Source organism: Erythrolamprus reginae, chromosome 8 (genome assembly GCF_031021105.1).
Source record: "Erythrolamprus reginae isolate rEryReg1 chromosome 8, rEryReg1.hap1, whole genome shotgun sequence".
In the NCBI taxonomy this organism is placed as follows: domain Eukaryota; kingdom Metazoa; phylum Chordata; class Lepidosauria; order Squamata; family Dipsadidae; genus Erythrolamprus; species Erythrolamprus reginae.
Genome location: NC_091957.1, coordinates 2,740,851 through 2,768,689, shown reverse-complemented (window position 1 = coordinate 2,768,689; position 27,839 = coordinate 2,740,851). Strand labels below are relative to the sequence as shown.

Below are 27,839 nucleotides of genomic sequence, written 5' to 3'. Positions count from 1 at the left end.
AGGTTTGTGCCTTCCAGGGAAGGGAACCCTCTTCTCTTCTGCTGTGGGCAATGGGGCCTGGTGTCCTTCCTTGGCTGAGCATAATGGGAGCTCGCTCCTTTCAGTGGTAGTAACAGCCTTCTCTTTTAGTATGGGAGATGGGACCTGGAGTCCCTCCCTGGCTGGGCACCATGGGGCCTTCTGTGCCTTGCCAGGCGAGTTAACTCTCTCCCCCACCTCCTTCTGAAGGGCCCTCCGAGGTCCTCTAGTCCAGCCTCTTCCGCCAGAGGGGGCTGAGGTCTCCATTCCCCGTTGGGGAGGCACCCTCTGCCCCCCTCCCACAGACCGCCCTCCGGCACATGGGTCCTGGAGTCGTCGTCCCGCCTCCCCCCGGCGCAGAGCGATGGGACCTGGCCCCCTCCAGCGGCCACTAGGCGCCTCGGCGGGGCTGAGCAGCCGCGGCGGTCGGGCACCAGGGCGCGCTGTGGGCCGGGCTGGCCCTGCTCGGCGGCGGCGGCGGCGGCGGCGGGAGGAGCAGCGGCGGCGGCGGGAGGCAGCCACGGAGCCGCGCCGAGCCGCCCGTCCACCCGGAGTCCGCCCGGCTACCGGGGCCCAGCGAGCGGCGGCCCAGCCATGTCGGGCAAGGTGGAGAAAGCAGGTGGGTGGCCAAGGCGAGCCGGGAAGGCCTCGCCCGGAGGAGGCAGGCCGGAGGGACGCGGGCGATGGGCAGCGGCCGGCCCAGGGGCCTCTCCGAGCCCTGCCCGGCCAACGGGGCGCCGCTGCCTTCCTGCCAGCCGCGCCCAGCCCGGGACCCGGGTTGCCAAAAGGCGCCCGGGGGCGCAATTACGCACGGAGCGGGGCGCATTGCAAAGCGCTTCCCGGGGAGAGGGATGGGGGAGGGGAAAAGGGGTGGGGAAGGGGGAAAGGCGGAGGGGGGCTCCCCCCTCTCTGTGCACGCGCGTGCCCCCTCTTCTTCCCCCTCCCCCGCGCGCGTGGCGGGGTCGCCACGGTCTCGCTTTTTGGCACGCGCGCCTTTTGCGGCGCCTTGGTGGCCGGGTGGGTTATGTTCCTGTCTTTTTCTTTTTGTTGGAAATGGGGTCGGGCCCCGCGTGGATTTCGGGAGGTGGGAGGGGAACGGGTGGGGTGGGGGGTCCTTGCCGGAAGGCCCTGGGAAGGGGAGACGGAGGGGAGGTGTGCCAGTGCACGCGCGGGGGGGGGGGGGCGCGCGGGCCGTGTGAAAGGTGACCGTGAATGGGGGGGTTTCCGGGTTGCATTGAGGCCGACGTGGGGGCGAGGGTCTGTTGGCGTTGGCTTCTGTTGACGGAGGGGGGCGTGAAGGGGGGAGTGTGTGCAGATTGAGCCCTGTCTTTACATACCTACTCTATACATACATGCATGTATATGTATACATGTGTGTTTATATGTGCGTGTATACACACACACACTATATCCATGCACTCTGCCTGCTTGCCTATCTATCATATATATTATTGTCTGTCTATCCATTACACACCTACTACATACATACATACATACATACATGTATGTATATGTGTATGTATATATATCCATCCACTCTCTCTCTGCCTGCCTGTCTATCATATATATTATCTATCAATTATCATCTGTCTATCTATCCAGCCATCTCTCCACACACACATACACTATAGCTAGCTATATATACATACTATATAGACATACTAAATATGTATACACTCTGTGTGTGTGTGTCTGTCTGTCTGTCTGTCTAGCTATCTAGCTATCTATCGCTATCAGCTATCTATCTATCTATCTATCTATCTAGCTAGCTAGCTATCTATCTATCTATCTAGCTAGCTAGCTAGCTAGCTATCACAAATAGAAATCTTTATTGGCCAAGTGTGATTGGACACACAAGGAATTTGTCTTTGGTGTCTATGCTCTCAGTGTACATTAAAAGAAAAGAGACATTTGTCAAGAATCATGAGTCACAAAACTTAATGGTTGTCACAGGGTACAAATAAGCAACCAGGAAACAATATTAATATAAATTGCAAGGATACAAGCAACAAGTTACAGTCATACAGACATAAGTGGGAGGAGATGGGTGAGAGGAAGGATGAGAAGATTAATAGTAATAGTAATGCAAACTTAGTAAATAGTTTGACAGTATTAAGGGAATTATTTGTTTAGCAGAGTGATGGCCATTGGGGGGGAAAACTCTTCTTGTGTTTAGTTGTCTTGGTATGCAGTGCTCTATCTATCTATCTATCTATCTATCTATCTATCTATCTATCTATCTATCTATCTATCTATCATCTATCTATCTATCTACCTACCTACCTACCTACCTACCTACCTTTCTCTATATATCATCTATCTTTCTATCTATCTATCTATCTATCTATCCATCTTTCTATCTTTCTATCATCTATCTACATTATGTATAATAGATACATAAGTTTATTTGTGCAATAACAAAATGTTGCATATCAAAATGTTTCTTTTCCTCTCTCACTCTCTTTCTCTCTGCTGTCTTTCCTAAACAATATTTGAATTTTGAAACATGATTGCAGTCCCTGCAACAAACTAACCCCACACAAGTGAGGCAAATTTTATCTCAAAAGCATGAGAAAAAAATACTATCATTTGGCCTATGTTGACAGCCATTCAAGTACAGACACTTAAGTTAAATAAGACGAATGTAAGGTGTGTGCAAATGTACATAGACCTGGATATCTGTGGATATTGCTGAATTTACCAGTATATGGAGATATTCTGTCCTATGTAATTGCATGCACCTACTATAAGGTTTATAATATACCCCTTCACAAGCTTCATTTGCACATATGTGTGAAACTCACATATGTAGAAGTGAGTGTTCATGTGCACACAATGGGGCCTCTATTCAGTGTATACATTTATTTATTTATTTATTTATTTATTTTATTAATCAGATTTGTATGCCGCCCCTCTCTGCAGACTCGGGGCGGCTAACAGCAGCAATAATATAATGTAAACAAATCTAATATTTAAGTTAATTTAAAAAGAACCCCAATTTAATAAACCAATCATACATACTGACATACCATGCATAAATTTTATAAGCCTAGGGGGAAGGGAAAGTCTCAATTCCCCCATGCCTGATGACAGAGGTGGGTTTTAAGGAGCTTACGAAAGGCAAGGAGGGTGGGGGCAACTCTGATATCTGGGGGTAGTTGGTTCCAGAGGGTTGGGACCGCCACAGAGAAGGCTCTTCCCCTGGGTCCCGCCAAACGGAAATAAGCTATAAATTTGTGCATGTGAGTGCATTATGTATTGATATATTTTTAATTTATGTATCAAATTTGTAAAGAGGCCACATCGTTCCTAGAGTAATTTGGGCAGCATACAATTAAAACATAAAAAACTGTATATGTATACGCCCCGAGTTCACGGAGAGGGGCAGCATACAAATCTAAATAATAAATAAATAAATGTTTTTCTATCTTTGTCTGTCTGTCTGTCAGTCTGTCTCTCTGTCTGTCTGTCTATCTATCTAATCTATCTATCTATAATTAAATTCCCATTGGAAGCAATGAACTCTGGGATAAAATAATTAAAACTGAAAATTCAAAAGGGCCAAGGGAATATAAATATATCTCAGGTGAAGGTAGCATGTTTCTTTGAGTACATATTTGCATGGAAATGAAATTTACTTGGCAATTTCCTGTGCTGTTTTTTAAAAAAAATCTGGTTAATTGTTTTAACGGTTTTAATTGTTTTGAATTTTGTTTCTATGAGGTTGTTTTTGGAAGCCAGCCAGAGGCATGTATGTGAAGTGGGCAGTTAGGTAAATGATGATGAGGATTTAAATGGATTGGCTGCCTGATTATCAATTGAAGTTGAATTGAATAAAAATTTAAAAATAAACCTTATGCAGCTCTGTAGAGCACGCATCCGTGAATATAATCTCTGTATGCGGACATACACATATAGAGAAATTATATTCACACACACACACACACACCTTGGAGAATTTTAACACTCTACTGATGCCAGGGTGGAAATCATTAAAAAACTTAGCTGTTGGTCCAGGCATATGAATCATGAAGTTACTAAAGTCTACGTGGGCATACATATATGATATGATATTTTTTAAATTTTACTTTGCTGTTTCTTTTTGAAATTATATTATGATGTGTTTGCTTTTCATGTTTTTTTTAAAATTGTGCTTGTTGTTTCGATCGCTGCCTAGACTCACTTTGGTGAGAGAGATATGGCCCTCCATACCGAAATAAATAAATAAGATTCACATGTACATTAGTATTACGTATGTATGTATGGATATGTGGCATGAAAGCCTGCTGGGTGACTTTGGGCCCATCACCAGGAGACAATCAGTTCTAGTGTGTCACAGGTGTGAAAACCAACTGGGTAACTTTGGGCCAGTAATCAGGACATTGTGAATGTTTGAATTGGGTGGGGATGGAGGGTGGAGTTGGACTAGAAGACCTCCAAGACCCCTTTCCTTGTTACTCTGTTAGACATACTTAGCTCCTTCAACTGTTCATCCTACAATTTAGCCTCCGGACCCGTTAACATATTTGTTGTTCTTCTCTGAACACTTTTGACATAAGTTGCAGCAACTGGGTATGTCTTGTTTAATGAAAAGAAAGACCAGGGGAGACAGGATAGCAGTCTTCCAATATCTCAGGGGTTGCCACAAGAGTCAGGCTATTCTTCAAAGCACTTGAGGGTAGAACAAGAAGCAATAGGTGGAAACTAACCAAGGAGAGAAGCAACTTAGAACTAAGGAGGGATTTCCTGAAAGTGAGAACAATTAATCTGTGGGACAGCTTGCCTTCAGAAGTTGTGAATGCTCCAACACTGGAAGTTTTAAAGAAGATGTTGGACATTTGTCTGAAGCAGGAGGTTGGACTAGAAGACCTCCAAGGTCCCTTCCAACTTTGTTATTCGGCTTGTTGTTATTATCCATCCGTGAAAGTGGAAAAGAGAATTCAATCCGTTGTTGTTGTTTTTCCATAGCCCCAGGGCCTCTCTCTGTTGCCCAGATGAAAATGCTCTCCCTCTGCCATTGAATCAGCAGAAAATGATGCCAACATGAAATTCGGTTTACTTAGGACTTACTCCTCCTTTGGCTCTGCCAATCCAGTTCTCCTCCCTACGAAGAGATGATCCAGCCCTACCAATTTGGCATGCTTTGAGCTACACTCGGTGGATGGTGAGAAGCCTGCTTTAGCTCTGATGGAGCGGTAGAACCATTTACACCTCTCTGTGTCAGAGGCTGGGGACAAAAATGAAGATAATTTATTTTATTTATTTTTATTTATTTATTCATTTGTCCAATACACAAATACATAGGAAGAAAAATAGACATGTGATAATATAAATGAGGGTAAAAGTGAACTTAGAGGAGAGGATATATGAAAGGAAGAGAATATATAAGACAGATGAAAGAGAGGAAAGACAATTGGACAGGGGACGAAAGGCACACCAGTGCACTTATGTACGCCCCTTACTGGCCTCTTAGGAACCTGGAGAGGTCAATCGTGGAGAGTCCAAGGGAGAAGTTTTGGGGCTTAGGGGTTGACACTATTGAGTCCGGTAATGAGTTCCACGCTTCGATAACTCGATTATTGAAATCATATTTTTTACAGTCAAGTTTGGCGCGGTTCGTATTAAGTTTGAATCTGTTGCGTGCTCTTGTGTTATTGCGGTTGAAGCTGAAGTAGTCATTGACTGGTAGGACGTTGCAGCATATGATCTTGTGGGCAATATTCAAATCGTATTTTAGGCGCCATAGTTCTAGGCTTTCTAGGCCCAGGATTGTTAGTCTATTTTTGTAGGATATTTTGTTGGGTGAGGACACTGTAGAAGAGAAGAGGGTCACGGGGGATGTAGGTAGTCCTTGACTTATCAACCACAGTTGAGCCCCAAATTGCTGTTCCTAAGCGAGACAGAATAAGACAGCTGGGAGGGACCTTGGAGGTCTTCTAGTCCAACCCCCTACACGACTTCAGACAAATGTCTATCCAACGTCTTCTTAAAACCCTCCAGTGTTGGAGCATTCACAACTTCTGGAGGCAAGCTATTCCACTGGTTAATTGTTCTCACTGTCAGGAAATTTCTCCTTAGTTCTAAGTTGCTTCTCTCCTTGATTAGTTTCCACCCATTGCTTCTTGTTCTACCCTCAGGTGCTTTGGAGGATAGTTTGATTCCTTCTTCTTCGTTGCAACCCCTGAGATATTGGAGCACTTCTATCCTGTCTCCCCTGGTCCTTCTTTTCATTAAACTAGCCATGCCCAGTTCCTGCAACCGTTTTTCCTATGTTTCAGCCTCCAGTCCCCTAATTATCTTTGTTGCTCTTCTCTGCACTCTTTCTAGAGTCCCAGCATCTTTTTTTACATTCTGGTGACCAAAACTGAATGCAGGATTCCATGTCTGGCCTTACCAAGGCCTTAGAAAGTGGTATTAATACTTTGCGTGATCTTATTCTATCCCTCTGTTAATACATCCTACAACTGCATTGGCTTTTTTGGCAGCTGCTTTTTTGGCTCCTATTTAAATTGTTGTCTACTAGGACTCCAAGATCCCTCTCATAGTTACTACTGTTGAGCAATGCACCACATATTGCACCACATTCTTGTTCTACCCTCAGGTGCTTTGGAGAATAGCATGACTCCCTCTTCTTTGTGGCAACCCCTGAGATATTGGAAGACATCTAACATTCTTTGCAGAGAGTGACAATGAAAGAGCTTGCAAGCTGTAAGAGCTGGGAACATTGTTAGCACCTGGTTAGGGCTGGAAAGAATCTTATTTGGAGCAAGTTAGAGCAATGAAAAAAACCCTGCAAAGACTTAGGGCTTGGAAAACATTCTTTGCAGAGAGAAACAATGAAAGAGCCTGCAAGGTAAGAGCTGGAAAGATCCTTATCAGCTAGTTAGGGCTGGGGGGAAAAGCTACATTCAGAGTATAAGATGCACCCAAATTATCAGCCTCTTTTAGGGAGGAAAAAAGTGTGTCTTATACTCCGAAAAATACCGTAGTTCTTCTGGTGGATGAATGTTGGCATTTTGCATGGACCAACAAGAGCCGCGGTGGCGCAGCAGGTAGAGTGCTGTACTGCAGGCCACTGAAGCTGACTGTAGATCTGTAGGTCAGCGGTTCAAATCTCATCACCGGCTCAAGGTTGACTCAGCCTTCCATCCTTCCGAGGTGGGTAAAGTGAGGACCCGGATTGTGGAGGCAATAGGCTGGCTCTGTTAAAAAGTGCTATTGCTAACATGTTGAGTCTAAGGAGAAGGGCGGCATAAAAATTGAATGAATGAATGAATGAATGAATGAATGAATGAATGAATGAATGAACGAACGAATGAACAAACAAACAAACAAGGTCAGCTGGCCTGGGAAATCCTGGGAGCTGAATCTCGAAATGAGAGTATCCACACCCTCCCCTTCCCAGAGGTTATGGGCCCAAGGAGGTGATATTTGAAGGCTTCCGAGGGATGGAAGGGGATTGAAAGGCCAGTTTTGAGCCTGGGGGAAGCAGTGGAAGAAGACAGCTGAAGCAGGCCGGAATGCAAAACAGCTGAGCAAAGCCTTAAGCAAAAAGCTGGAATTGGAAACAATTTCTAAATTTATTATCTGGGTGTGGACAGTCCTTTGGATTCTAGGTCATAGAGAAGAGGGGTTGAAGTCTCTTTCTCTCTCTGTCCTCTCTTTCTCTTCCTTTCTCTTTTTCTTTCTCTTGCTTTCTCTCCCTTTCTTCTCTCTTTCTCTTTCTATCTCTCACTCTGCCTCTGTCTTTCTCTCTCTCTCTTTTTCTCTCTTTATCTCTGCCCCTCTCTTTCTCTCTTTCTCTCTCTCCCTTTTCTCTCTCTTTCTCTTTCTGTCTATCGCTTTCTTTCTCTTACTTTCTCTCTTTCTCCTGTTCTCTCTCTTGCTTTCTCTCCCTTTCTCTCTCTTTCTATCTTCTTTTCTTTACTCTTTCTCTCTCTCTTTCTGTCTCTCTGTCTCTCTCTCTCTCTCTCTCATTCCCTCACCGTTTCTCTGTTTCTCCCTCTCTCTGTTTCTCTCTATTATTCTCTCTCTCTCTCCCCCCCCTGCCTTTCCTCAAAAATAAAGAGTGGTGTAACCTGAGTAGAAAAAGGGGTTTGTCATTCCAAAATTGGAATTTTATTTCATTTCATTTTTGCTGCAAGGATGCTTTTGGGATGTGTGAGTGCTTTTAAACAAGAACCCCTGTCCTTTTCCACCCACAAAGTGGTAGATGGATGGGCTGATTGAGTTTACGGAGCACTCGGTTTGAATGGGAAACCATTAATTGGTGGAATTTATCTTCTTTCCAGACAAGAGGGAAGCTGCTTCAGGGGGTTTCATTTGCAGCCTTGAACTACGCGTAAAAAATAATAAATAAAATTAAACACATTGCGTTAAATTCAAACACCATCCAATATCTTATGACGACTACAATAATAATTTATCATGCCAGGGTTGATCCAACTTACCAAAGACATACCAACCTAGCCAAGATTAAAATGAAAGAACTTACTCATTCGTGCAAATATAACACTTAGGGGTTCTTTCTGAGAAAATTCACACCTAAAGTCATCTTCTCCCTTCCTGTTTCTGGTACCCTTTGATTACCCAAAACTCTGAGGACCTCTTTCGTTGTCTAGGTAAAGGACTAGGGATGACATGAGATCAATCTTCCAATATTTGAGGGGGCTACCCCAGAGAAGTGTGGGGGAACGATCTACTGTATTCTCCAAATCTCCAGAAGGCGGGACAAGAAACAATAGATGGACATTACCCAAAGAGAGAAGCAACCTAGGAGAAATTTCCTGACAGAGAGAAGAATTAACCAGAGGAATGACTTGCCTCCAGAAATTGTGTGCTGCATCAAAGGAGGCTTTCAAGCAGAGACTGGACAGCAATTTGTCCAGAATGGTGTAAGGGGCTGGACTAGAGGACCTCCAAGGTCCCTTCCAAGTCTGCAATTCTGTCACCTCCATCATTTGCATGGGATGCCCTAGAAGGCTTCCAGAAGCACCAATGACCTCTGGTCTTCACTTTTAAGCATTCCTGGCATTTATTTATTTTTCTATGCTCGGGAGAAGAGGGAAGCCCAATTTTCAGTAGCAGCCAAATTCCACCCATGAATTTAAAAAGAGATTATTTGTTGGATTGCCAGCCATGAGGCTAAGCAAACATTACACGAAGCGGCCGGACTGTGAAGTGTCTTTATTCAGACACCCTGAAGTCTGGTTGTTGATTTTTTTAAAGCTGCAGGCCACTGAAGCTGACTTGTAGATCTGAAGGTCAGCGGTTCAAATCTCATCATTGGCTCAAGGCTAACTCATCCTTCCATCCTTCCGAGGTGGGTCAAATGAGGACCCGGATTGTGGGGGCAATAGGCTGGCTCTGTTAAAAAAGTGCTATTGCTAACATGTTGTAAGCTGCCCTGAGTCTAAGGAGAAGGGCGGCATAAAAATTGAATAAATAAATAAATAAATCTACATTTTTATTTTATTTTATTTTTTAAATTTATTTATTTTGTCAAGTACATATTGGTGATATGCAAAGATATAATAATATTCATTTACATGATACTAGTAAAAAAGAAACATTAGGACAGGGGGCGGAAGGCACTCTGGTGCACTTATGCCCGCCCCTTACTGACCTCTTAGGAATCTGGAGAGGTCAACAGTGGATAATCTAAGGGTAAAGTTTTGGGGCTTAGGGGATGATACTACAGAGTCAGGTAGTGAGTTCCAGGCATCAACTACTCGGTTACTAAAGTCGTATTTCCTGCAGTCGGGTTTGGAGTGGTTGACTTTAAGCTTGTATCTGTTGTGTGCTCGTGTGTTGTTGTGGTTGAAGCTGAAGTAGTCATTGACATAGAAACATAGAAGAGTGACGGCAGAAAAAGACCTCATGATCCATCTAGTCTGCCTTTATCCTACTTTTTGCATTTTATCTTAGGATGGATCTTAGGATGGACATCTCCACAACCACCTTGTGTATGTTTGTATGTGTATACAAGTAGCCTTCGGCTTACCAGAGTTCACTTAGTGGCCACTCAAAGTTGCGATGTTGCTGGGAAAAGGGACTTACGACCGCTTTTTCACACTGGGGACCGTCACAGCATCCCTACCATCACACCATTCGAAATTTGGATGCTTGGCCCCCTGCTTCGTATGTGTGACGGGGGTCACGTGACCCTCTTTTCCGACCGTCTGACAAAACGTCATCAACAGGGAAAGCACCATCCCCTAACAACGGTTTTACTACCTGAACAACTGCAGCGAGAAATGGCCGTAAAAATAGGGCAACCTTGGTTTCACCGACGTCCCGCTTAACAACAGAAATTTGGAGCTCCATTTAATTTAATTTAATTTAAGACTTGTTATGCTGCCCAAGCGCATGGCACTCAGGGCGGCTTACAACAATATATAGAATAGAATAGAATTAGAGTAGAGAATAGAATAGAACAGAATAGAATAGAACAGAATAGAATAGAACAGAATAGAATTAGAGTAGAGAATAGAATAAATGAATAAGAGAAGAGAGAATAGAATAGAGAATAAGAGAGAGTAGAGAAGGATAGAAAAGAGAAGAGAGAAGAGAAGAAAGAATAGAAAAGGCAAATAAGAGAAGAGAGAGAATAGAATAGAGAAGAGGAGAATAAGAGAGAGTAGAGAAGAATAGAAAAGAGTAGAGAAGAAAAAGAAATAAGAGAAGAGAGAAATAGAATAGAATAGAGAAGACAATAAGAGAGAGAGTAGAGAAGAACAGAAAAGAGAAGAGAGAGTAGAGAAGGGAAGAATAAAATAGAAGAGAAGAGAATTCTTTATTGGCCAAGTGTGATTGGACACACAAGGAATTTGTCTTTTAAAATACAATACAATGGCTAAGAAAGTCAAATATTAAATTCTGAAAAAATAGTATAAAAATAAATAAAACTGTCCAATAAGAACGAACATAACATACCAAGTCAACCACACTTCATTGTGGTCCAAATCGGAACATCTGTATTTGGAAACATTTTTGCAAGCTTATAAGAAAAGTGCGAGGAAGGGAAACGGGTGACTAAGGGATCAGCAGTTAATGGAAAATTAACAAAGATTTGTCATCAGAGACACTTCACATGGGAAGGTAAAGCTGTAGCATACAGGGGTCAGGTGTGCCTTTCTGTTTTCCTACTGGTCCACAAGAAACACAGGTTGTGCCTTTGTGTGTGTGTGTGTGTGTGTGGGCAGGGGAGGTGAATCTTGGGGTTAGGGCAGGTGTGGGCAATTAATTTTGCCATAGGGCCGCAGGAGAAATTGGGATGGTTTTAGAGGGCCGGACTAATATAATTAACTCAGTTCTACCCAATACTGTACATTATTGGGTAGAACTGAGTTAATTATATTATAATTATAAATTATAATTATATATCATATTATGTAATATATATAATTATCTGTCAAGGAACTTACAGTATTTGCTTTCCATAAAAGGGGAGAGAGATTCATATTTAATAGTGTTATATTTCCAGAGTAATACCATTTCTCATTCCCTCCTCCCTTCCTTCTCTCCTTCCTTCCTTCTCTCCTTCCTTCTTTTACTCCTTCCCTCCTTCTTTCTCTCCTCCCCTCCTCCCTCCCTCCCTTCTCTCCTTCCTTCCTTTTTCACTCCTTCCCTCCTTCTTTCTCTCCTTCCCTCCTCCCTTCCTTCTCTCCTTCCTTCCTTCCTTCTCTCCTTCCTTCCTCCCCTCCTTCTCTCCTTCCTTCCTTCTCTCCTTCATTCCTCCCTTCCTTCTCTCCTTCCTTCCTTCCCTCCCTCCATTCTCAGTCTTCCAATTCTCTCCCTGCTCCCCAACCTGATTTCCCCCCACTGTGAATTCCAAAAAAAGGTTAAGTCAACTTAACCACCCGGTGATTGGCCCAAAGTCGCCCAGCCAGCTGACATGGTGACTAGAACTCACAATTTATGATTTGTAATCTGGTGCCATAAACACTAGAACAGTGATTCTCAGCCTGAGGGTCGGAACCCCTTTGGGTGTGTGTGTCGAGCAACCATTTCACAGGGATCGCCTAAGACACGAGAACAGACAAATTTCCCACAGTGTTAGGAACTAAAGCTTCTATTCTGGCGTTTCCAGTGGGCATGTCCCTCTGACCTTCCTGCCAATCAGTTTCCAGCTCTGTTGGGAGAATTGGTGCTAGACTTATGGCTGGGGGCCACCACAGCATGAGGAACTGTATTAAGGGGTCACGGCGTTAGAAAGGTTGAGAACCACTGCGCTAGACAAAATGGACTCCTTTATAAATACCAATAAATTGTGAGTGTGTAACATAATTTTTGCTGATAAGTGAAAAGAAAGGGGTTTATGTATACATACATACATACATACATACATACATACATACATACATACATACATATATGAAGGTCTTGGCATATTCGGGTTCCTTCCTGTGTAGGTTTCAGAGATTTCTGGCGACATTTTGACGAGGTCCCACTCATCATCTCCCTTAATTTTCAATTTCAGCAAAAAAAACATGTGACATATATATATGTGTGTGTGTGTATATGTATATATATATACATATACACACACATACATACATATACATATATATATATCACATGTTTTATATATATACAGTATGTATCACATGTTTTTGCGGAATTTTTAAAATTAAGGGAGACTAGGATAGCGAGAAGCACTTTATGTGTGTGAAGAAGCTCCCTTTTTGTGGTGTGTTTTTTAAAAAAACTTTGTGTTGCAAAGAGTGAGACAGGTCTTGCATAACTTCTCCTCCCCAAGGCTATTTTTGTGTCGCATTCCCCCAGTTGTGGTTGCATGAGTTGGGAGCGTCCCTTCCTTGCTGACCTATGAGGCAGATTCTGTGGAAACTCCCCTTTGATGACAGTGGATTCAGCTCACATTGTGGGATGCCTGGAGGGTCATTGTTAAGATCTAGGCCCCTGGAGAGCTGGTTGTTTTCCGTCGTAACCACTAGTTTTCACTCGGTCCACCTAGTTCGGTAGTCGGCAACCCACGGCTCAGGAGCCGCAGGTGGCTCTTTCAACCCGTTGCTGCGGCTCCCTGTCGCTCAAAATATGCTGATGTGTGACACTCACCGATGCACAATTTATGAAGCTTTTCGACCCTCGGTAGACCAACTGTGGATAAATCTAAGAAAAGCAAAGTTTCAAAAGAAAACCGAACTTTTAATTTAACTATACTGTATATGCTAGTTTGGTAGCCGATCAGGAAACAGTCAGGCACAGGAAGAGTTTTGTGGCTCCCTGTGTTTTCTTTTCTGCGGCGAACAGGCCCAAATGGCTTTCTGAGTGTTTAAAGGTTGCCAACTCCTGACCCAGTTGTTTACATTTGGGGCTATTATAGGCTGTAATTTTCCACTCTGGCCACGGAAGACCTGGATACGGCGAACCTATGGCATGGGTGCTACAGGTGGCACACAAAGCCATATCTGCCGGCACGCGAGCTGTTGCCCTAGCTCAACTCCAATGTGCATTTGTGTGCTTCCAAAGAGCCTCCAGGGGGATGGGGGAGGGCGTTTTTTCTCTCCCCCTGCGCCAGGGAAGCCTTTGGTGCTTGGGGAGGGTGAAAAACGGGCCTACTGGGTCCACTGGAAGTTGAGAAACAGGCCATTTCCAGCCCCTAGAGCAGTGTTTCCCAACCTTGGCAACTTGAAGATATCTGGGCTTCAACTCCCAGAATTCCCCAGCCAGGCATGTTTAAATTCAGTCACTGTGGATTTACCAACCACGTCTGTTTGTTCCAAGCATCTACTACTCTTTCAGTAAAATAATATTTTCTCACGTTGCTTTTGATCCAACTAACTTCACATTGTGTCCCCTTGTCCTTGGGTTCACTTTCCTATTAAAAACACTTCCCTCCTGAACCTTCTTTAACCCTTTAACATATTTAAATGTTTCGATCATGTTCCCCATTTTCCTTCTGTCCTCCAGACTCTACAGATGGAGTTCATAAAGTCTTTCCTGATACGTTTTATGCTTAAGACCTTCCACCATTCTTGTAGCCCGTCTTTGGACCCCTTCAATTTTGTCAATATCTTTTTGTAGGTGAGGTCTCCAGAACTGAACACAGTATTATTCCAAATAGGGTGTCACCAGCGCTCTATATAGCGGGATCATAATCTCCCTCTTCCTGCTTGTGATACCTCTAGCTCTGCAGCCAAGCATCCTATTTGCTTTCCATACCGCCTGACTGCACTGTTCCCCATTTGGAGACTGTCAGAAATCACAACCCCTAAATCCTTCTGTTCTGAAGTTTTTGCTAACACAGAACTGCCAGTACAATACCCAGATTGAGGATTCCTTTTCCCCAAGGTCATATTTGTCCGAAAGATGCTTTTTTTCCCCCCCGAGAGCCAACTGGACTTTCTTGAGTTTTTCTTTGAAGATGTTTTCCCTTCCCATCCAAGAAGCTTCTTCAACTCTGGATGGTGGAGAACGGAAGGATTTATTCTCCTTGCAGACAGCTTGTCAATCGCGTCCTTTTTAGAGAGTCATTGAGTCATTTATCTGTATTAATTTTTTATTCATTCATTCATTCATTCATTCATTCATGCAATCATTCATTCATTCATTCATTCATGCAATCATTCGTTCGTTCATTCATTCATTCATTCATTCATTCATTCATGCAATCATTCATTCATTCATTCATGCAATCATTCATTCATTCATTCGACTTCTATGCTGCCCAATCCCAAAGGACTCAGGGCTGATTACAACAAAATAAAAATACATTAAAAAAGAAGTCAAATGTGGCAAAATCTAAAACTATAATCCCAAATTTTAAAAAAACCCTAACTCAATCAATCCCCCAACTCACCCCCGATTGTGCCCCCTTGTTCTTGGGTTCACTTTTCTATTAAAAGCACTTCCCTCCTGAACCTTATTTAACCCTTTAACACATTTAAATGTTTCCATCATGTCCCCCCTTTCCCTTCTGTCCTCCAGACTCTACAGGTTGAGTCCATGAAGTCTTTCCTGATAAGTTTTATGCTTTTATGTTCTTCTAAGCCACCCTGAGTCCCAAGGGATTGGGTGGCATAGAAGTCAAATGAAATAAATAAATGGATAAAATAAAGTAGGAGAAGACCCTTCCCATTCTGGACAAGTGACCTTTTAGCTTTCTCTCGAAAACCTGCAGTGATGATGGGGCACCCACAGGTTCTAGAGTCAAGTCGTGACACTTGATTAATTGCAGGAAATTTTTCCTGACTGCTAAAGATTGGAGGGTGTCACTTTTTTCTCCTCCGGAAAAAATGCTAAGTTTCAGGATGTCTTCTCCGCCCTGGGAAATCTTTCCCGAGAAACACTTCCTTTCCTTTATTCTTCGGTGGCTGGTTATTGAGATGCCCAGAGGTAGCCAGGACGTGGCAGGCTTTCAAAGGGGAACGGGGACCAGTGGGAGAACTTTAAAGTGGCTTGGTGTTGGGGCGGGAGGAATTGTTTTCAAAGGGGCGTAGCCTCCCTAAAACCCACAACTCTGCATTGGGTTATTTTTAAGAAGTGGGAAGTGCTTTCGGATTTTTGCCCAGACGGTTGGTTTCTGTGACTTTGAGCTGAATGGAAGCGGGGGCGGGGGGGAGAGAGAGAGGGCGGGGGGAGGAAAAATTCTTAGTGTCAAACGGAAGTAGCGTCTGTCCCCCCTGTCCCCCTCCCCGCCGCCTTGACTGGTTGGCAATGACACGCAACAGCTGTTGCTTTTGGGATTGTATTTTGAATTCGAGGCGGAGAATTTTCTTAAGGATATAAGCCCTCTCTTCCAAAGAAATCATTACTCAGTAAGTTACCGATCGCTAATGGGGTTTGCTCAGCCGTCTGGCGATCACAAGATTGTCGCAGGTTGTGCCGTTTATTTTAGTCTACGAAGCGTAGAAATCTGAGAAAAAATCGACCCTGCGTCAATTCAGCGAAGCAGTGGATGTGATGTGCCGGTGCCTTGAGGAAGGAAGTGTTACCCTTCCTGTGGTTACACCCCGGCAGTACGTTTTCAATGGTCCAAATTCCATAAATACATTTTATCTGACTCCAAGGGTCATAAAAATGATGCCTGGCTGGTGATCCTCCTCCAGAAGAGGACCATCACGTCCGACAGTTTCCCAGAAGTCAGGACCATGGTAGAGGATTCTCAAAGTTGATATCCATCCATCTAGACCCCATTGCAATCTCCAATATCCTCTCTATCTTAAATTTGAAAATAAAATACAGTGGGACCTCTACTTATGAACTTAATCCGTTCCATGACCAGGTTCTTAAGTAGAAAAGTTTGTAAGAAGAAGCAATTTTCCCCATAGGAATCAATGTAAAAGTAAATAATGTGTGCGATTGGGGAAACCACAGGGAGGGTGGAGGCCCTATTTCCTCCTGGGAGATTCCTAGAGAGGCCCCATGGAGGCTTCTCCCAACCTTTTCCGGTCCTGTTTCCTCCCAGGAGATTCCTAGAGAGGCCCCACGGAGGCTTCTCCCCTGCCTGTTCTGGTTACAGTTTCGGAGGCTCGGGTTTGTAAGGGGAAAATGGTTCTTGACAAGAGGCAAAAAAATCTTGAACACCCAGTTCTTATCAAGGAAAGTTTGTAAGTAGAGCTATTTGTAGGTAGAGGTACCACTGTAAATATCTTAGTTGGGATACCTAGCGTCACCATTGTTTGGACATTCCGATGCTATTCCTAACATTTTAGGCAAAGTCTAAGCCTAGTTGAACTGGTCTTGCGATCGAGGATCAAACTTCATCTCCTTTGGTGTAGTACAGGGGTCGGCAACCTTAAACACTCAAGAGAGCCATTTGGATCCGATCCCCACATAAAAGAAAACACCGGGAGCCACAAAACTCTACCCGTGCCTGACTATTTTCTGAGCAGCTACAAAGCTAGCATACATAGTTGAATTAAAGTTTCTGTTTTCTTCTGAAACTTCGCTTTTCTTGGCTTCATCCATGGTTGGCCTACTGGGAATCAAAAGTTTAATAAATGGCACGTCAATGGGTGTCACACTTGGCAGTTGTGATACATATTTTGAGTGACGGAGCCGCAGCAGAGGGAGGAACGAGCCACATGTGGCTCCAGAGCCGTGCGTTGCGGACCCCTGTCTTCCTAGATCTTCAACGACTCTTTTCTCTTTGCTAGGTTCTCCAGATGAAACCTTGACAGTTCCTTCCAACTATGATTATATTGTTTTTCCGCCTAATTAGCTGTAACTGTAGCAATGCTTTGGCCATGATCCAACCGGTTGATTTCGAACGGCCCAAAACTGCATCTGTAGTGCGATAATTACCTTGGAATTTTATAGCAGAGGGGTAGCTTTCCTTCTCTTCATAATCCGCTTTTGAAAAAGTGTTTAAAAACCTGATTGAATCAGAATTGTCTTTGTGTTCCAAGGAAGAATAAACCATCATTGGGCAGCCTCGTCTGTCTTTCTTCTCAAAAAAATAACTTTGTTTAGTTTCCACCTATTGCTTCTTGTTCTACACTCAGGTGCTTGGAGAATAGCTTGACTCCTTCTTCTTTGTGGCAACCCCTGAGATATTGGAAGACTGCTCTCATGTCCCCCCTGGTCCTTCTTTTCATTAAACTAGACATTTACCCAATTCCTGCAACCGTTCTTCATATGTTTTAGCCTCCAGTCTCCTAATCCTCTTTGTTGCTCTTCTCTGCACTCTTTCTAGAGTCTCAACATCCTTTTTGCATTGCGGTGACCAAAACTGAATGCAGGATTCCAAGTGTGGCCTTATAAAGTGGTATTAACACTTGACGTGATGTTGATTCCATCCCTCTGTTGATGCAGCCTAGAACTGTGTTGGCTTTGCCGATCGCTCTTCTCCAAAGTAGCCGCTCTTCCTCCTCCTCCCCCCTCCCACCCATGTGTGTGTTTTTCCACCGAACGCGACCGATGACATCACCCCTGTTGCCTCGGCAACAGGTAAACAGCCCCCTGGCAACAGGGGGCTTCATTATAGAAATCCCAGATCGTGACACCCAAGGCTTTGTTTATCCAAGACAATTGAGAGTCCTCCAAAGCAGCGGAGAATGTGATGCAACTTCAAAAAAAGCCATAGAGCCCCAGAACTTTTCCTTCCTCCCTTCTCTTCCTTCCCTCTCTGGTGGATGTAGACAGATTCTTACAGAATAACAAAGAGTTAGAAGGGACCTTGTGGGTCATCTAGTCCAACCTTCACTAGACTGGCATGGACAAATCTAGCGAAGGGAAGGACCAGCGGAGACGTGATAACAGTCTTCCAAAACTTGAGAGGCTGCCACAGAGAGGGAGGAAGGGGTCAAGCTATTCTCCAAAGCACTTGAAGGCCAGACAAGGAATAATGGATGGAAAATGACCAAGGAGAGATTCAACCTGGAAATATGGAGGAACTTTCTGACGGTGAGAGCAATCAACCAGTGAAATGGCTCCAACACTCAACACTTTCAAGAGGAGATTGGGCTGCCATTTGATTGGGGTACTGTGGGGTCTCCTGCTTGAGCAAGTGGTTGGACTAGTCCAGGGGTAGGCAAAGTTGGCTCTTCTATGACATGTGGACTTCGACTCCCAGAATTCCTGTGCTAGCATGATTGGCTCAGGAATTCTGGGAGTTGAAGCCCACAAGTCATAGAAGAGCCACCTTTGCCTAGCCCTGGACTAGATGACCCACAAGGTCCCTCCCAACTCTAATGAATGAATGAATGAATGAATGAATTAAATTAAATTAAATTAAATACCCCACCCAAACAGGAGACCTTCCACCATTTCTGACAGATGGCAGTCTGGTCTCTTCTTGAAAACCTTCAGTGATGAAACTCCCACAACTTATGAAGGCAACTTCTGTTCCATCGGTTAATGGTTCTCGCTGTCAGAAAATTTCTCCTTAGTTCTAAGTTATTATTATTATTATTTATTAAATTTGTATGCCGCCCCTCTCTGTAGACTCGGGGCGACTCACAGCAGTAATAGAAAACAATGTACAATACAAATCTAATATTTAAAAACTAAAAACACATAATTTAAAAAACATGCACACAACATACCATATATAAACTATATAGGCCTGGGGAAGGTGTCTCAGTTCCCCCATGCCTGATGGCAGAGGTGGGTTTTAAGAAGTTTACGAAAGGCAAGGAGGGTGGGGACAGTTCTAATCTCCGGGGGGAGCTGGTTACAGAATGTCGGGGCCGCCACAGAGAAGGCTCTTCCCCTGGGGCCTGCCAACCGACATTGTTTAGTTGACGGGACCCGGAGAAGGCCCACTCTGTGGGACCTAACCGGCCGCTGGGATTCGTGCGGCAGAAGGCGGTCCCTGAGATAATCTGGTCTGATGCCATGAAGGGCTTTAAAGGTCATAACCAACACTTTGAATTGTGACCAGAAACTGATCGGCAACCAATGCAGACTGCGGAGTGTTGGTGAAACATGGGCATACCTTGGGAAGCCCATGATTGCTCTCGCGGCCGCATTCTGCACGATCTGAAGTTTCCGAACACTCTTCAAAGGTAGCCCCATGTAGAGAGCGTTGCAGTAATCGAACTTCGAGGTTGCTTCTCTCCTTGTTTAGTTTCCACCTGTTGCTTCTTGTTCTGCCCTCAGGTGCTCTGGAGAATAGCTTGACTCCTTCTTCTTTGTGGCAACCCCTGAGATATCGGAAGACGGCTATCATGTCCCCTGGCTCTTCTTCTCATTAAAACTCGCCATGCCCAGATTCTAAGCAAGATTCGCCTCCAGGCCTTCCTTTTCTAGTTTTCTGGAAGGTGTGTCTCTCCAAGCTGCTGCTTGTCCTCCAAACCCCTGCGGGCGCTTCATTCTTAAGCACCTGCGTCATCTTCTGTGGTTTACCTTTGCTCCTCAGTCAGACTTCCCCAGAGGACGCACTTGGGATGCCTGATGGTTGAACGTCTGGTGTTTTCTATCATCCTAGTTTCACTCCGAGATGGGGGTGATGGCCCTTCGGATGTGGACCACAACTCTAGCCCATCTTTATGTCTGCAGGCAAAGCATTCAACTTCCTTCCTCCCTCCCTCCTTCCTCCCATTCTCATTCTCCTTCCTTTCTCCCTCCCTTCCTCTCATTCTCCTCCCATCCTTCTTCCTTCCTTTCTCCCATTCTCCTTCCTTCCTTCCTTCCTTTCTCCCTCCCTCCCATTCTCATTCTCCTTCCTTTCTCCCTCCCTTCCTCTCATTCTCCTCCTTCCTTCCTTCCCTCCTCCCTCCCTTCCTCTCATTCTCCTCCCATCCTTCTTCCTTCCTTTCTCCCATTCTCCTTCCTTCCTTCCTCCCTCCCTCCCATTCTCATTCTCCTTCCTTTCTCCCTCCCTTCCTCTCATTCTCTTCCCATCCTTCTTCCTTCCTTTCTCCCATTCTCCTTCCTTCCTTCCTTCCTTCCTTTCTCCCTCCCTCCCATTCTCATTCTCCTTCCTTTCTCCCTCCCTTCCTCTCATTCTCCTCCTTCCTTCCTTCCCTCCTCCTTCCCTTCCTCTCATTCTCCTCCCATCTTTCTTCCTTCCTTTCTCCCATTCTCCTTCCTTCCTTCCTCCCTCCCTCCCATTCTCCTTCCTTTCTCCCTCCCTTCCTCTCATTCTCGTCCCTTCTTCCTTCCTTCCCTCCTCCCTCCCTTCCTCCCATTCTCATTCTTCTTCCTTTCTCCCTTCCTTCCTCTCCTCCTCCTGCTGACCTCCCTCCCTTCCTTTCTCCCATTCTTCTTCTCTTCCCCCTTTCTCCCATTCTCTTTCTCCCTCCTTCCTCCCATTCTCCTTCCTCCCTCCCTTCCTCCTTCTCCTTTCCTCTCATTCTCCTCCCTCCTTCCTTCCCTCCTCATTCATTTCAAGAAATCCCAGGGCTGGAAGCGACTTTAGAGGTCTTCTAGTCCAAACCCCTGCTCAAGGCAGGGGCCTTGTACCATTCTAATCAAATTGTTGTTCAATCTAGTTTTGAAAACCGCCCATGATGGCGTACTCACGACTCCAGAACACAAATCGTTCCACTGACCGGTCCTCACTGCTAGAACATTTCTCCTCATTTCTAGGTTGGATGTTTCTTGAACAAGCTTCCATCTGTTGCTTCTTCTTGTCTTGCTCTCTGGTCAATATTACCCATGGTTGCCTTCTCTGGGTTATGTGATGGTCAACGTAGCCAATGGTTGCCTTCTCTGGGCTGCTTGATGGTCAACGTAGCCAATGGTTGCCTTCTCTGGGCCTCTTGATGGTCAATGTAGCCAATGGTTGCCTTCTCTGGGTCAGTTGATGGTCAATGTAGCCCATGGTTGCCTTCTCTGGGTCATGATGGTCAATATAGCCCATGGTTGCCTCCTCTGGGTCACTTGATGGTCAATGTATCCAATGGTTGCCTTCTCTGGGTCAGTTGATGGTCAATGTAGCCCATGGTTGCCTTCTATGGGTTATGATGGTCAATATAGCCCATGGTTGCCTTCTCTGGGTCATGATGGTCAATATAGCCCATGGTTGCCTTCTCTGGGTCAGTTGATGGTCAATGTAGCCCATGGTTGCCTTATTTGACCTCCCAGATGAGCTTCAAGCTTCAGAAATCACAGCAGGCCTTCCAATGAGGTTGGTCACGTCCCCTGAAGCAGAGTCAATTTTTAACTTGTTGCCCAACCCCTTTAAAAGGCTCGAGATGAACAATCCAATTGACCTTTCTATGTTCTCCAGAACCTCATTCTCCTCATATGACAGTATATAATTTCCTATTAATTCCAGATAGGAAATCCATACAACCTACTCTACAAACCCTCGAAGTTAATGGTTTTCTTTTTAAAGATTTGTTTGAAAGCCACCAACCTTCTCACCACAAAAGAGGATGGGGGAGGGGAGATGCAAACACTTTCCAGATGTTCTGGACGACTATTTGTCCTTTTCTTTTAAAAAATAAAATTGTGATACTAGAGCTGGGAAAACCGTAGAAACGTGTTTTATGAATCCATAAATATAAATGATGCGAACAAGCCCTAGCTGATTGGCGACTGTTTGTTAGTGACTGTTCAAAATTACAAACGCACTAGAAAAAGTGACTTTTATCACACTGACTGTAATTTTCCTTGTATAAGACACACCGGAATATAAGACGCACCTTAGTTTTGGGGAAGGAAAACAGGAAAAAGAATCTGCTTATCAGGTATTCATCTGGCTAGCATCCTTAGTCCGGTCAGCTTTGGCACATTATTTTATCTCCTGGTTAAGGGCTTAAAAATTATTCTGAGAGAGTAACAATGAAAGCGCTTGCAAGCCAGTAAGAGCTGGGAACATCGTTAGCACCTGGTTAGGGCTGGAAAGAAACATTTGGAAGAAGTCAAACCAAAGGGGGGGGGAAACCTGCAAAGATTTAGGGCTTGGAAAACAATCTTAGCAGAGAGTAACAATGAAAGAGCTTGCAAGCCGGTAAAATCTGGGAACATTGTTAGCACCTGGTTAGGGCTGGAAAGAAACATTTGGAGCAAATAGAGAATGGAAAAAACAAACAAACAGGTTTGGAAAACATTCTTTGCAGAGAGTAACAATGAAAGAGCTTGCAAGCCCCTAAGAGCTGGGACCATTCTTAGCACCTGGTTACGGTTTTCTTTCTTTCTTTCTTTCTTTCTTTCTTTCTTTCTTTCTTTCTTTCTATCTATCTTTCTTTCATTCTTTCTATTTTTCTTAACTTTTTTGCCTTTCTCTCTTCCCTCCTTTCTATTTCCCTTTTCTTCCTTTTCCCTTCTTCTTTCCTCCCTCCCTCCCTCCCTCCTCTGATCCTTCTCTCCCTCTTTCCTTGTCTCCCTTCCCTCCCCCTTTCCCTCCCTCTCTCCCTTTCACTTGTGCCGTTAATCCGTCCAGCGACTTCCCAGCCCCCTCCCTCCAGCAGACAGACGTAACATTCTGGCATATCTTACTTACTGGAACGATTCCACCGACTCGTACGCAACCAGACATTAAAAAAAAACCTTAGCCAGGAATGATGGATGGGACAGCGGTCAGAGGCGAATGGCTTTGAATCCCTCCTCCTCTCTTTCTCCCCTCACTTCCCCCCCACCCCACATCCTTTTCTCTGAAATCACCCACATCCACCCACCCTTTCATCAGAAGCGAAGCGCGTGTTGTCTGGGGCAGAGCAAACTTTAGATCCTAAGGAAAGGCCATGACTCAGTCGTTGGAGATTGTTTGAAAGCAACTGGCCACAGACACAATTTTAGCCAACAGACACAATTAGCAAGGTTTCCATCCTTGCGTGCTTCAGACACACACATGTGTGTTGGAAACTCACTTCTGGAAGCCAGAGAAGTGGAGGGGAAGGGAGATCTGATAGCATCCTTTTACAGAATCGTTGAGGCCTCTTGTAGGTTCGTCTGTGTCCTAAGGATCACTGCAGGTCAATCTCCAAGTGGCCTTAATGACCTGCTATAAGGACAAATCCTTCCCTTCCCCACCATCCAGTCCTAACCCTAACCCCCACTTGGTTAAGGACCTTAGAGTACTAATAACTAAAGACCTAAGTGCCAAAGCCCACTGCAACAACATCGCCAAGAAGGCTTGAAGAATGGTTAATCTAATCCTACGTAGCTTCTGCTCTGGCAATCTCACACTACTTACCAGAGCTTACAAAACTTTTGCCAGACCCATCCTAGAATACAGCTCATCTGTTTGGAACCCATATCGCATCGCAGACATTAACACCCTTGAAAATGTCCAGAGATACTTCACCAGAAGAGCCCTTCACTCCTCCTCCCCTAACAGAATACCATACGAAACTAGCCTTACAATCCTGGGCCTAGAAAGCTTAGAACTTACATGATCTAAGTATTGCCCACAAGATTATATGCTGCAACGTCCTGCCTGTCAACGACTACTTCAGCTTCAACCACAACAACACAAGAGCACATAACAGATTCAAGCTCAATATTAACCGCTCCAAACTTGACTGTAAAAAAATACGACTTTAGTAATAGAGTTGTTGAAGCGTGAAACTCATTACAGGACTTCGTAGTATCATCCCCTAACCCCCAACATTTTACCCTTAGACTGTCCATGGTTGACCTCTCCAGATTCCTAAGAGGTCAGTAAGGGGCGTGCATAAGTGCACTAGTGTGCCTCCTGTTCCCTGTCCTATCGTCTCTCCTGTATCTCATATATCTTCTCTTCTATCCCTGTACCTTTCTTCTATTCTCTCATCGATTTATTTTATCCTATACTCTCTCTTCTATTCTTTCTCTAATTCTATTTCCTTGAAGGCGTCCTCTATTACCTTAATTATGTATTATTGTGTATTGGATAAAATAAATAAATTAAATAAATAAAAACCCAGAAAGTCCAGTTGCCTCTTGAAAGAAAATAAAAACACCTTTAGGAAAAGACGCCGTTGTTTTAAAGAGTTGTGGTAGATATATTTCATCCCCTGGTAAATCAAGTGGAGTTTCTACTGAAAAAGAACAGGATTGTGGTGGTTATGAACCCATCTGCTTAACCTGGATGCTCCCAGATGTCAGACACAGCCTGGCCTATTCGTGCATGGCTCATGGGTTGTCTGCTGCAATTGATTTACCGTGATTTTGGGTGGCATAAAAGTCAATTAAATTACTTTTTTTTTTTTTGCCAGATTCTCAGCGTTCTCATCTCACTTCGTTCACCATGAAGCTGAAGGACAAGTTCCACTCGCCCAAAATAAAAAGGACGCCATCCAAGAAAGGAAAGCAGCCTGACCTAGTGGTGAAGTCCCCGGAAAAGGTCATTAATAAGGTAAGATGGTGGCCTTCCTGTGTGAGTTAGTTGAAGGGGACCTGGTGGAGTACACAATTGTCCTCCACTTAACGACATATTGGGCTCTGAAAAGTATTCGGAAATTACAAATTGTGCAAAATTCAGCCACATGAGCAGTCATGGGCCTTCCAAGGTATTCCCATGTCTTTCCAGCACTCCATGGACTGCACTGGCTGCCAATTGGTTTCCAAACACAATTTGAAGTGTTGATTATGACCTATAAAGCCCTATATAGCATCAGACCAGATTACCTAGGGGACCACCTTCTGCCGCATGAATCCCAGCATCCGGTTAGGTCCCACAGAGTCAGCCTTCTCCAGGTGTCGTCAACTAGACAATGTCGTTTGGTGGGACCCAGGGGAAGGGCCTTCTCTGTGCTGGGCCCAGCCCTGTGGAGTCAGCTCCCCCCAGAGATTTGCATTGCCCCAACCCTCCTCGCCTTCCGCAAGAATCTGAAAACCAGCCTCTGACCACTGAATGTTTACTATGTTTGGTTTGTATTGTATTGCTTCTCATCCAAGAAATTTTTTGGTTCTGGCTGAAATTGTAGAAGATGGAAGGATTTATATTCCTTGCTCTCTTTGGTTGTTGCTTGTTTTTATTTTTCGAAGACCTTTCACTTTTTGTTCAAGAAGCTTCTTCAGTTCTGATTGAACCGTGGAGGATCAATGGATTTATGGCCATCATCTAGTGGTTTAGCGCTATTTAATTCTACGTGTATATGCCATATTCTACCTATATATGCCTACGTAGATATGCCAATACATATTACACACAGGCACACAAAAATATACTTTATCTACTACATAAACTGCATGTCAAGCGTGGGGGAATTGAAACATCTCCCCCTGCCTATGTAATCCTAGTGCATGATATGATTGTATGTATGTTTTTTATTTTGGGGTTCCTTGCTTTTAGATTTTTAAATGTATAATTGTTATCTTAGATTTTAATTATTAGATTTGTCAGTATATATTGTTTTTGTCACTGTTGTGAGCCGCCCCGAGTCTGCGGAGAGGGGTGGCATACAAATCTAAATAATAATAATAATAATAATAATAATAATAATAATAATAATAATAATAATAATAATAATACAATGTGTATGTACACACAAACACTCATGCACAGCTCTTCCAAAACTATACACGTTCAACCTCATTGACTGCGATAGGAAAAACATACCCAGAGCCCAGAAGGGGAAAAAAATTCAAAATTTTTCTACCGGTTCTGCATACCTGACCGTACCCGTAGGAGCCCATCACTGCCCTCCTGGAGAAAAATGGCTATTTGACAGCTGATTTGATTTACAAAGCAAGCATCTCTCTCTCTCTCAAGTGGGTTTTGTTTTGTTTTTAAAGGTCTCTGGGGAGTCGGAAGTCAAGTCCATTTTTGCAACCTCGATTTGTCTCTTGAATCAGTGGGAGGGGATGCTACTGAGATGGTTAACGAAAGGCCGAGTGTCGCATTGTTTAGCCGGGGAGAAGAACCCCAAACATGATTAAACACACAAGCAGGCAGTGTCAATCATTTTCTTGCATTGGTTTACAGCAGTGTTTCCCAACCTTGGCAACTTGAAGATATTTGGACTTCAACTCCCAGCATTCGCTGGCTGGAGAATTCTGGGAGTTGAAGTCCAGATATCTTCAAGTTGCCAAGGTTGGGAAACACTGGCTTACAGAACCCTGGCCTGAATCAACAATCAATAAAAATCTTAAGGATACAAGCAACAAATTACACTCATAAGTGGGAGGAAATGGGTGATGGGAATGATGAGAAAAACTAGTAGAATAGAAGTGCAGATTTAGTAGAAAGTCTGACAGTGTTGAGGGAATTATTTCTTTAGTAGAGTGATGGCATTCGGGGAAAAACTCTTCTTGTGCCTAGTTGTCTTGGTGTGCAGTGCTCTGTAGCGACGTTTTGAGGGTAGGAGTTGAAACAGTTTGTGTCTAGGATGCGAGGGGTCAGTCAATATTTTCCCTGCCCTCTTTTTGACTCGTGCAGTCTACAGGTCCTCAATGGAAGGCAATTGTTTTTTCTGCAGTTCTGATTCTCCTCCGAAGTCTGTGTCGGTCTTGCTGGGTTGCAGAACCGAACCAGACAGTGAGAGAGGTGCAGATGACAGACTCAATGATTCCTCTGTAGAACTGGATCAGCAGCTCCTTGGGCAATTTGAGCTTCTTGAGCTGGCGCAGAAAGAACATGTTTCGATGTGCTTTTCTGATAGCGTTTTTGACATTAGGTGACCATTTTAGGTCTTGAGAACCTAGAAATTTGTAAGTACAATGATCTACAGTGATACCTCGTCTTACAAACGCCTCGTCATACAAACTTTTCGAGATACAAACCCGGGGTTTAAGATTTTTTTGCCTCTTCTAACAAATTATTTTCACCTTACAAACCCACTGCCACCGCTGGGATGCCCCACCTCTGGACTTCCGTTGCCAGCGGAGCACCCATTTTTGTGCTGCTGGGATTCCACTGAGACTCCTCTCCATGGGAAACCCCACCTCCGGACTTCTGTGTTTTTGTGATGCTGCAGGGCAGGGGAATCCCAGCAGCACAAAAACAGGTGCTTTGCTGGCAACGGAAGTCCCGAGGTGGGGTTTCCCAGCAAGGGGAGCCTCAGCGAAATCGCAGCATCGCAAAAACACAGAGGTCCGGAGGTGGGGTTTCCCATGAAGGGGAGCCTCAGGGAAATCCCAGCAGCGCAGAAACGGGCGCTTCGGCTGGCAAAAGTGGAGAATTTTGGTCTTGCACGCATTACTGTAATTGCTTTTCCATTGATTCCTATGGGAAACATTGTTTCGTCTTACAAACTTTTCACCTTAAGAACCTCGGCCTGGAACCAATTTAAGTTTGTAAGACAAGGTATCACTGTATCTGGTTGTGTTTCCTGCCCGGTCTACCTCGCAAGGCTGGCTGGAGAGGAAACGCTTTTGTCAGCCTTTCTTGACACCTGTCTCTTTGTTGAGCACAGAGCCAGAAGCCAGATCATTCTTTTGTAATTTCCTCCCTCCGCCCTCTCTAGTCTGGGGTTGTTCTAGGGCACGCAACTACTCCTCTCTCTCTCTCTCTCTCTCTCTCTCTCTCTCTCCCTGCCAGA

General features: G+C 44.4%; 1 protein-coding gene across 2 annotated transcripts in view; it reads left to right on the top strand.

Moving 5' to 3' along the window:
- The first annotated feature begins 521 nt into the window (after positions 1-521).
- The window catches only part of RAPGEF1 (Rap guanine nucleotide exchange factor 1), a 60,326-nt gene continuing 33,008 nt past the window's right edge, over positions 522-27,839 (top strand). For both annotated transcript variants that reach the window (XM_070758676.1, XM_070758677.1), the window contains exons 1-2: positions 522-637; positions 24,573-24,712. In XM_070758676.1, coding sequence (XP_070614777.1) covers positions 613-637; positions 24,573-24,712 — 165 coding nt within the window. In that variant the 5' untranslated portion in view covers positions 522-612. The remainder of the gene's footprint in view (positions 638-24,572; positions 24,713-27,839) is intronic.